This window comes from Trachymyrmex cornetzi, unplaced genomic scaffold (assembly GCF_001594075.2).
Source record: "Trachymyrmex cornetzi isolate Tcor2-1 unplaced genomic scaffold, Tcor1.1 scaffold277, whole genome shotgun sequence".
In the NCBI taxonomy this organism is placed as follows: Eukaryota; Metazoa; Arthropoda; class Insecta; order Hymenoptera; family Formicidae; genus Trachymyrmex; species Trachymyrmex cornetzi.
In genome coordinates, this window is record NW_017297449.1 from 145,994 (window position 1) to 156,800 (window position 10,807).

At 30.8% G+C, this 10,807-nt stretch overlaps 3 protein-coding genes across 9 annotated transcripts in view; 1 reads left to right on the forward strand and 2 right to left on the reverse strand.

The window, feature by feature from the left end:
- The window catches only part of LOC108762144 (uncharacterized), a 16,798-nt gene extending 12,559 nt beyond the window's left edge, over positions 1–4,239 (reverse strand). For both annotated transcript variants that reach the window (XM_018509002.1, XM_018509001.1), the window contains exon 1: positions 3,997–4,239. In XM_018509002.1, the coding sequence (XP_018364504.1) occupies positions 3,997–4,013 (17 nt within the window). In that variant the 5' untranslated portion in view covers positions 4,014–4,239. The remainder of the gene's footprint in view (positions 1–3,996) is intronic.
- Positions 4,240–4,866: 627 nt separating this feature from the next.
- On the forward strand, positions 4,867–5,834 carry LOC108762146 (uncharacterized). Its single transcript, XM_018509005.1, has 3 exons — positions 4,867–5,092; positions 5,264–5,521; positions 5,621–5,834. The coding sequence occupies exons 1-3, from the start codon at positions 4,977–4,979 to the stop codon at positions 5,832–5,834; spliced, it is 588 nt and encodes a 195-aa protein (XP_018364507.1). The 5' UTR covers positions 4,867–4,976.
- A 1,806-nt stretch (positions 5,835–7,640) lies between these two features.
- Sce (E3 ubiquitin-protein ligase Sce) overlaps positions 7,641–10,807 on the reverse strand; it is a 41,367-nt gene continuing 38,200 nt past the window's right edge. For 3 of the 6 annotated variants that reach the window (XM_018508997.1, XM_018508995.1, XM_018508996.1), the window contains 4 exons: positions 9,931–10,155; positions 9,002–9,377; positions 8,567–8,869; positions 7,641–8,413 (listed from right to left, as the gene is read on the reverse strand). In XM_018508997.1, the coding sequence (XP_018364499.1) occupies positions 8,196–8,413; positions 8,567–8,869; positions 9,002–9,377; positions 9,931–10,155 (1,122 nt within the window). In that variant the 3' untranslated portion in view covers positions 7,641–8,195. Of the gene's footprint in view, positions 8,414–8,566; positions 8,870–9,001; positions 9,378–9,930; positions 10,224–10,807 lie in introns of all 6 variants that reach the window. The other 3 variants (XM_018508998.1, XM_018508999.1, XM_018509000.1) reach the window with 3 other exon arrangements.

Here is a 10,807-nt window from a genome sequence, read left to right on the forward strand (position 1 = left end):
CCCCGCGTTCTGTTCGCCGCGCTCCTCTTTTACTTGAGGATTTCCCAACAAATAGGCCTGCAGCTGCTTGAAAACACTCTTAACTGTTCTATTTCTTCTTCTCTCACACAAATTTAAGAGATGTAGTCCATATAATTTTTATAAAGATATATTGTTCGAGATATATCTGCTTTTAATAGGCAGTTTTTAAAAATACTGATATAATGAAATTTGTTAAAAAATTTAGCTAGATACAGATCTGAAAATAATTTTTAGATCATCAAAATAATTATACATATATGTAGAATACTTAAGCGTTATTGATAATGCTGCAAAAAGATTCTAGCAACTAGTTTAAGCGTTCTATACGGCACACTAGGTATATCCTGGAAACATCCTTAGGGCGTAGAAAAGTCTTCTGGATGTCTTTAGGATGTCCTTAGATGTTCGTGATGTATGAGGTTGTACACAATTATTTTGATTGTCCAAAATTATTTTCAGATCTGTATCTAGATAAATTTTAGAAACTTCAATAAGCTCGTTCTTTCCGTGTACTTATTATGCATATATAATGTGATTAATTATTAAAAGTACTATACACGTGTATAAGTATTATAAAAGAAAAATTGTTTTTTTAAAAATATTTTATGTGTATGGAAAAAATTATAATCACCTCTTTTTATAACATTGATTTCATCTTAAATAGAGTATTCGTGTGTATCCAATATATATAAACTATTACTCATCGCGTGGCCATCTCGCCCGAAATCCATTCGTGTTCTTTAATGAAAGAACGTGAAGATAATTAAGAGCATTGTACTAAATTACAGAGAAAACTTGTCATCGCGGAAAGTTTCCATCGTTCGTATAATAATCCACTACGGAGATGTTTATGCCCTTGACATGCACATGAAAGAAAAATAAACGTGCTCTGCATGTTTAGAACGCGCTCGTAGGGGTTTCTTTGGGTTTATGCACTTGCACCACCTTCCTTCTTTCGCTCATTTTTCCCCCTCGCAACGATGCCTATAGTCTTTTCCGCACCCTCTGTAGTCGGTGATTAACACACGGAGCGGATGGTGCCCTTATACCGGCGATTGCCTGCACGGAGAAAAATGACACGAGCGAGTGTGTACTAGCGCGTGGACAACCCCTAACAAAAAGGAAAAATGCACTTGTACCCCCATAATGCCAAATTACACGGCCTCTCGGAAATTCGTCGCGCCGATATATACCGTGTAGTTCTCGTCAGATATTAGTTTCAAACGGCGCGACGTCACGCTATATATATATATATATACATATATATATATATATACAGTGAGTGCAAAAAGTATTCGTATAGAGAAAATATTTTTAAAAAAAACTTTATTTTTAAAAAGTAAATATTAGGCCTGTTCTTTTTGGCTGAACTTTTACACCAGTTCATCTCTCTTCCTTTTCTCTTCGGGAGGAAAGAAGGGGAAGAAAGATGAACTGGTGCAAAAGTTCAGCCAAAAAGAACAGGCCTATTATTGTCCAGCAACAATGAGTCATCAAATTGATATCGAATCGATATCGATACGATGATTTCAGCACCAATTCGACGTCGATTCGACGTTTAATTGACGTTTATTTCTTGCTGGGTAATTAACATTTATTCATTAACAATTTATTCATAAAGAATAAAATAGACTGTATGTTTTTAAAAATTATATATATAAAAAAAATGTGTATTAATTATAGAAAATATATCATCTGAAAAATAAGTAAAAATCAAAAATTATTGTTTGGATGCTCAAAAAGTATTCGTACAGTCGAGAAATTTAGCTTCTAAAATCAGTAATACATGCGAAGCTCGTTTGTTTATGTTAGAACAGAATATATTCATTGTATAAAATTGTTAATTAATATTTATTTTTTACAAATAAGACTATTTTTATAAAAAATTTTCTTGTACGAATACTTTCTGCTCTCACCGTATATTTTTATCCACTTTCCAGTTATTATTATATTAAATGTTATTGTATGATATATGTATTAAAGTTTTTTTATACTTGCAGGAAATAATAACATGCAGAGTATCTTTTGTGCATTTGTATTTAATTGTTTATACGAAAATGTAAGAAATTCAAACTTTTTCTAAATTTCAATAAATAATACGTTAAAACTATACGCGGTCGATTTTTCTTTTCTTTTCTTTTATTTGTGTTATTCCAGCACAGTATATTCATAACTTTTTTACATTTCTTCTTGATATATATGTACCGTTATTCGAAGCATTGAACACGATCTCAGTTGAGATACTACTACATTGTATCGATATCAAACCGCCAAACTACGTTTATTGACCGTCACCACGCTTTATTAAGGTTGCGAGCATCGGACCATGACGACTGATCGATGATGCGGTCAGTGATGTAATTGAATTGAAAATACGATCGCTAGGTCTTCGATCTACGCGTGTAAGGGTAGCGCAAAAAAAGATGGAAGCTTATAATGACGATTTACGCATCGTGTAATTCGAAAGCCTTACAGCAAACAGTCTCGATCAATACTTTCTTGCGTTTGTCTGATTCCATTCCAAGTTAATATTGACCATACACCGATATATTTCGACGTTATTCGACGCAATCTACGTCTAACATAATAATTAATTCAACACGAAAGTGATATTAAATTGATAAGTATTTGCAATGACTCTCTTCAACTTTTGTTAATATACCTGTAAGATGAAAAACTAACGCCCCTTAATAAATATATTTGTTATATTAAGGCGATATATCGTACGATAAAAGGTGAAAATAACCATCAGTCTCGTTGCCTAAAGCCCAAAGAAAAAGAATGCAGCAGAGCCAGGTGCAATAAAGATAAAAAGGAAGAGAGAAAAAATGATGAAATGAACACAAGAATAAGCGAGACGGAAGCGGGGTGAGGAGAGAGAGAGAGAGAGAGAGAGAGAGAGAGAGAGAGAGAGAGAGAGAGAGAGAGAGAACGAGCGGAGTCCAGCCAAAGAGGCGGAAAGTCAATATTGCGCGCGATGGGATACGTCGGAATTATTACTGTATTAAAATTTATCGGATATTGGAGGTGCGTCTGGTCTGGGTAAACTTACTTCATCGTGTACGCATACATCGTTTATGGTTTTCCAATATCCTACGCATCGCAGCAAAATGCCGAAATTCCGGACGAATAGTTGGTAAATGCGAGTAGTAAACGTGTGCTAGGTTTTTTCCTGCGTTATTTACTGAGATTCAAACTCTATCAATGCGCGAATACCACGTGCGTTTCACTGTCAATTTCAATGAAATTCCTTAAGACAACAAAATTAATTAAGAGACTGACCGTGCTACGAACTGTTCCTGAGTTTACATATACATTTAGTTTTCATGAAAAAGGAAAAACTCGAAAAGATTTTTATTGTAAACTGTATATTTTAAAAGATTTCCAAATTATGGATTGCATAAATCTATAACGAGCAAAAATTTTATATATACATATCAAAACGTGAGTACCTTTGTACAAATAAGTAATAAATACATGAAATGTAGGTGTAGCAGGAAGTGTTCGTGACGTTTACATTGACTACGATTGGAACGTGCTTTAAGAGAGGTATACGATGTACAATATGGGGAACGTCACTCAAAGTGTCAATAATGAATGTAATTCTGAGAATATTATTGATAATATAAAATATATAAAATTATACAGTTGGAAAGGTCATCTTTTTAGGAAACCCATTTTATTCTGATCCAGCAAACAAGCTGACGATAAATATCGTCAGTTATAATTAAATTAATTATTGTTCCGCTTTATAAATTGCTTTCATATATAAATATTACATATAACAAGAAAATAATTTACAAGTAACTTTTATCAGAATTCTTCACGCGATATACTACATGAAATGTATTAATATTTGAGTAAATTAAATTGAATAATACTTTAAGAAAATAGATAAAAAGAAAAATTTTATTTTGTATTAAAAGATAATCTTATAAGGTAACGGTTTTAAATTAAATTAAAGGAAAATCTTACCTAAATTCTTTGCACATATTTTTCAGCGATTTACAAAAGAAGCTCACAACGATATCGATATACTGTATTGATATTGCGCAAAAGTGAATTTCAGTTAATATATTTGCAAAATTTGCACTGAAACACTAAATCGTCACAAATCCGATGTAAACGAAACAAACGCGCGACAACGACTGGATTCCAATCCACTGGACTCTCGCTGACACCAGACAGAACGAGTACGTGAGTGGAATCGCACGAAGTACGTCGGTAAGTACCGAAGGTGGCCGAAGTTTCATTTGAAAAACTGATTGTCGCAATGCTGTGACTTCCTTCACTTGTAAACTTTATTTTGTTTAAATAAATACTGTGTAATTTCAAATAGATTTCGCCGTTTTTAATTACATTGTATAGATAAATTTATATATATTTTTAAATTTGGACCTAAAAAATTTATTTATTTCAAGCAATTTTGAATATATGTAAAAAATATATGTGTTGTGTATATTTATATAAGAATTTCAAATCTCTCAAGCCTTTTAAAAAAAATTTAACAACATACATAATAATCTACGAGACCCAGCAAAAAATCAGTTGTAGTTTAAAGATTATAAATCTGAAGGACATAATATAGCGTTTGAAAGAATCAGAAATTATAGTGTCAAAGATTTTACATGACTGAAGTATCATTTATTATGATATACATGAAAATTTAACAAATATATAAATCTTTTCTTTCATAAATCTCAAAAATAAATTCTTTTAAAATATCAGACATAGTACTTGAGAAACATCTTGTATACGATTTACTCTATATATATTTTTTTTTATAAAATAGATTATTAAATACGATCTCTGATACGATCATGATTGATAAACAAAACAAAAATTCTCGGGGCACGTATTTCAACACGATTTATCTCAATAAAATATTCATTAATTTATTGAAATTTCCAAGTGACTTCTAATTTACTAATATATTCCAATAATTTATTAATAAAATGTTCAAGCAACACAAAATCAAATCGCGTAAAAGAATGTCTAGAAACCATTACAGTGAAACAGCAATAGAATCTAATAACCTCTCTTTATCAACATCAAATGTCAATAGCACTGCGTGAGTAATATAAATGAATGATGATGAAATAATGAAATGTATGAACAAAACTATCATTTATAATAATAACATATAATGTTTTATTACACAATTTAAAATATATTTTATTCATATTATAAATATATAAAATTTTATTTAATTTTATAATTTACTTTTTAATTTTTCTTTCAGATGCTCTATCAGGAAGTTAAAATGTATATCCCCAACCATTTCATCAGTATCAAACATAAATTACAAATCATCTATGATGGTTGAACAGCCACAATTTATCACAAAAGCACCTAAAAATGCAGCAATACATTTTGGAAATTTTTATGGTCTTTGGAATGATGTAGAAAAAGTATATTCCAATAATCATTTTACAAAAGAAAAAGCAGCGATGATAAAGAAACCACACCGATTAGAGTTTACTAGGCAAATGGTGCATAGGTAAAAAAAAATCTATCTGCTATAAAAGTAATAATAAAAAATATTTGTGTAAATTATTCCGAGAAAAAACTTTTTTAACTGAAAATTTTTCTTTGCCAGATTGGAAAAAGTGACTAACATGGAAGATTACATGCGACAAGTATCAGTTCTTTTAAAGAAGACGGTAGAACCACCCAACTTTAAATTGAATCAACTTCTATCTAAAAATTCAATTCCTAACGGAACTCAAAGTTCTTCGGATTATCCACTCTGGTATAAGGAGCCTCATAAGCTGTCATTAATATTCTCAAATCCTATTGCTCAACTAAAATAAATATTTGAAAAATCTGTTTCAGTCAATATGCTATTTATTAATATAAAAAGATTTATAATAGCTGTAATTAAAAAATATCTGCGCAAATAAAACCATATTACTTTTTGTGGAATCGTTTAAAATTTCTTAGGCTTATTGAAGATTCCGTATTCTTTCCTTTAAAAAATATACAAAATTCATTAAAAAATATAAAGTATATTTTTTCTGTTTTTTTATTTTTTCAGGATTTGATTTCGACTTTATCAATCAAGATTAATTGAAAAAAAACTTCTTTCGGAATCGTTATTTGTTACAACATTTGATATAATCGTAAATAATATATCCTTCTTTCTAAAAAAACATAGTAATTAATGTTACAACGGTTCAGTTATTGAGTATTGCCCAAGTAGCAAAGTCGCGAGACAGAATTCATTCCGGTATTCATTCTGGCGTGCTAATTAAGAGCAGTGGTCATTAGTTTGCATGATGTTATGTCGTAATTAAGCGTTGTCAGATTATTATGAATCCCGCTGCTGGAATAATTAATTAGGTCTAGAATCATAAAGGTATACACGTGAAAACATAGTTAATCTAAGTTTTAAGTGATAAACAACCGGAAATTCTCAATGTTGCAAATCACGATTGTATTTGATTTTTCGGTTTTCATTGTCCTTATACAAAATTTATGATATGTAATAATGAGATATAATATATAATATAAAGAAATAAAGAAAATCTGCGTAACTTGAAATTAATATTTCTAGTATGAAAAGATAAAAAGGATAAATTAATATAATAATAAAATAAAATCATGTAAAGCTTATTTCTGAAAAAAAAAAAAAAAAAACAAAGGTCGATGTTATCAAAAGACCGGCATACGTATTGTTTTCGCTTCAATGAAAATCCAAGGGGAGATGCACGGTAGGGTGGTACTTATCGATTATTCCGTCTACTAGCGTAAAGACGAATTCCATGTATCTTTAACGAAAGCATCCAACTACCAAATAGGTATGCCAGAATCACGTTCGATAGATGTGCTTGTTTTATAAAAAGCGAATCCTATATCGATAGCTCGAGGAGTATGTTCAACTGTGACTTTAACTATAAATCGTACAAAGTATAGCGATTTAAAACAATAAAACGAGTTGTTAATATTTATTTGACATTTAATCCTGTCGTCGTTAATTTTCTTCATTTTCAGTAGATTATATCTACTCGCCAAAAGAATAAGTTTGCATGTAAATGCAAACACAGCATGATACACAGCTGATAGTTCGTTAATATTTGAAAGATTTTCATATATTATATTGCCTTAAACTAATCGTGCATAAAATGTCGGAATATGCAGTCGGTGATACAAGAATGTTGTCAGCAGTTTCCTGAAAGAAACCGAACATCTTAAAGAATTAAAGTTATATTTTAAAAAATACTATATTTATTTAAAAAGTGCATTTACTTAATATGATGCCTAATAATTATTGATTATAGCTTGTCATAAATATTTATTTTGAAACAGTTATCTTGGCATTTTCAGAAGATTTTTATCTAAAACTCTGATCAAAAATTATGTGGAAAGTATATGTTTCAATCACAAGCTATAATCAAATAATAAATGATTAGACTAAATAAACGCACTTTAGAGTAAACGTAATGTGTTTTTAAAATATAACTTGTTAATTTTTAATATATATTCAATTTCTTTTAGAGAACTGCTGATGACGCTCTTAGGTCATTGATCGTAATTTAAACAAATACAAATTATGCATATATGTGTGCATGTGCAATATACAGAGTGATTAAAAAAAAAAACGTTTAAAGAATTTAGAAACATATAGGACTAAAACTATGTGTAGAGACAAAAATATGCGTATGTATTCGTATTTACATAGATTTATTCTTTTCCTGCAAACTATACAGCATGGTCCACGTGATTAAAAATCGTTTAAATAAATTAACGATTATTAAAACCATTAAATGACGGAACATGTATGAATATATGTGAATGTAACATATATACCTTTTATAAAACTTTTTTGTAGATATTATTGTGTATAGTGTGAAATGGTAATTGCAATTCGGGATGTACAATGTCGTTAAAATCACACAGTTTAATAAAGTTTTAGTTGCCTTTTCAATTCTTATATTAATGAAACCATTACTGGCAACCAGCTTTAAAGATGTAAAAATTGCACCATTGTCGATGATTTTATAAATATTACCTTAATATTGAATTAAATTGAATACAGTACAATATAATAATATGTATTGTTCATATTTGATATATTCTACTGTATATTCCATATAATATGAATGGCAATTCATTCCTTTCTTTAAAACATGACGCAATTAGCTCCCATCTGATAGATATTTTTGAGGCCTTCCCTAGGTCTTCTTCCATGAGTAATACATTTCCAAAGGTCGATTGACACGCCAGAATTTATCGTTCACTTGTCGTAATGTTTGTGAGCCACTTAATACCACAAGCTGCCCAGGTGAAGGTGCGATATAGATACAAAAGTTTAACAACCTATCTGATTCTGATAGTTCAGTATCCAAATCCAACGTTAAACGCATTGCTAGATATTTACTTAAATGGTCCACTATAAAAAAAAAAACAAACAATTTGTTATCACATACTGAAAGTTTGTTTTTCCCTTTTATAATTTAATGTATATTTATATTTATAATATTTATTAGGTTTTTCAAGTAAACAATTTTTTCTCTTTTAATTGCATGTTTGAAAGATATCTTACCTGTGGCATTTGCTGTTGTTTTTATATAGCGAATACTGTTCTCTTTCAATGCTTTTATTAAAGAATTATCACCTGCCATTTCTGTAGGGTGTGGTTTAAAGACAAGTTCAATTTCGTTAAGCATCAATGGTTCGCTAGGACCTTCACCTTCTGTATCAACCATAGAATCACCACCGCCAGTCTCGGCTTCTGCACTAGAGGAATCATTCTCAGAATTTTGTAGACTTTTCTGCCGTTTTGATGGTTTTGAGATTTGATTTGCAGGATTTGGCGATGGTGTGGTAGAGTTTCTAGATGTTGTTCCTAGATAAATGTACATAAAAATAACTGATGTAATAAAAATTACAAGTTTATACGAGCTGTTGTAAACTCAGTAGAAATTGCAGTTATTTCTAAATTAAAAAACAATATTGGTATTCATAAAATTAATCATACCTCCACTATTTAAAGGTCCTGTCGCACTTTGAGAGGAATCACTTTGATTTGCTACATTTGTAGATGGATTTGGTGTTGTTGGTGCACTAATATTTGGTGTATTGTTATAAGACGTTGCATTGCTTGCATTTTCAGATTCGTTGGCATTCTTTCTGGAACGCTGTGGACGATTCTGACTTTGTAACTTAATACCTTCTGTAATAGAGTTAACAAGTGCAGCTTGTGAATGTGACTTATTCAGTTTAGCCAAAACTCGTTCCTGATGAGCCTCATATTCATCTCTGCTAGGATAGATTTTTGAAATTAGCAAATCAAAGTTTGGATCCGGTCTGAGAGATCTTTTAGAAACCAATTTCTTCCTGCATGTAGGGCATTCCTGTAACAATACAAAAGTACAAAACATTTCATTATACATAACACAAACAAATTCCTTGTATTTCAATATAAAATACTACTACTTGTAGAAAAATAGTATTTATTTTTATTAAAGATATATAAAATTCTTGCAGCAAGTATATATAATTTTGTTACATGTTCAGGGTTCAGACTAATTAATATTTCATTTATCATACGACAAAGTTTTTCAAATAAGTGATTGTGTATGTGATTATAGGATAATCACTGGATACACATGTTCTTGGATTTCTAAAAATCTTTATTTTGTAGCCAATCAATGTGAGTAAAAAGTAGTTTTTCATGCTACGATAAATAAAATATTAACCTTATAGATAAATAAAATACAGTTGCATCGAAAGTATTGCTTTCCAAATAAACAAAAAGTGAATGGCAGATTGCATACACGTACTATATTGTACATATATACACGAATTGACAGGTAAATAACATTGTCTTCTCGTAGAAAAAATATGGGCTAGTATTATCCGCAAACATTGTAGATATAAGTTTGTTGTATTATGTCAAGCACATACTTTGTTACCGCTCCGTAAAGCCGTGATAATACAGTCGGAACAAAAACGGTGGAGGCACTCCTTGGTGGTCATAGTCTTCTTCAGCATATCCAAGCAAATGGGGCACATGAGCTCGCTGTGCAAACTCCGCGGACTGACCGCAATCTCTGTGCTGTCGGTGATCGCGTCTTGCGGAGTGCGATGTAATTCGTAAAGCGATAATTCCCATGTTTTGTTGAGGCCGACCTGTTCCGCAGATGCCATCTTGAATATTTGGATTGCACACACATACAGGGTATGGGCAATTGAACATGCTATTGAAAAAAATAAAGTCCTATTTCTGCGCCATCTGGGTGAATAGACATAATTTTGAGAACTAAATTGCAGGATTCTCCTACTCGGTCAATAAAGTGGCCAAATGAGCAATTCACAGGTCACAGTGATGAACCCCACCTCGAATTTTTTAAAATTTTAGTGTCAAAGCATCAATGAAGTGTTTTGACAATAAAATTTAAAAAAAATTCGAAATGGAGTTCATCACTTTGACCTGTGGATAGCCGAAATGTGGAATATTTTTTGTTCAATAATTTTACACTTTTGAGTAAATAAATAAAAGTTACAAATATTTGAATCATTTATATTACACATAAATTATTCATTAGACAGTAAAAAATAATTTCCAACGTTTATTTTATATATTCTAATACAGTCTTGACCAAAAATATCAGACACGTTATTAAGCATTATGTACAGTTTTAACTGAAAAATTGATTTACGGCATTTTCCTGTAAATTATCCTTTGTTTCCTAAATAAATACCTAATATCTTTGGCCAAGGCTGTACTTACGTTCTAAAGCGTGAATACAAAGGAATATCTGCATCCCTTCCCCCCCCCCCC

Bases quoted from the DNA above. Each gene is read 5' to 3' on its own strand.
- LOC108762146 (XM_018509005.1), top strand. From the start codon at position 4,977: ATGTTCAAGCAACACAAAATCAAATCGCGTAAAAGAATGTCTAGAAAC. The intron at 5,093-5,263 runs GTGAGTAATATA...TTTTTCTTTCAG, and splicing joins TCAAATGTCAATAGCACTGC to ATGCTCTATCAGGAAGTTAA. The intron at 5,522-5,620 runs GTAAAAAAAAAT...TTTCTTTGCCAG, and splicing joins ACTAGGCAAATGGTGCATAG to ATTGGAAAAAGTGACTAACA.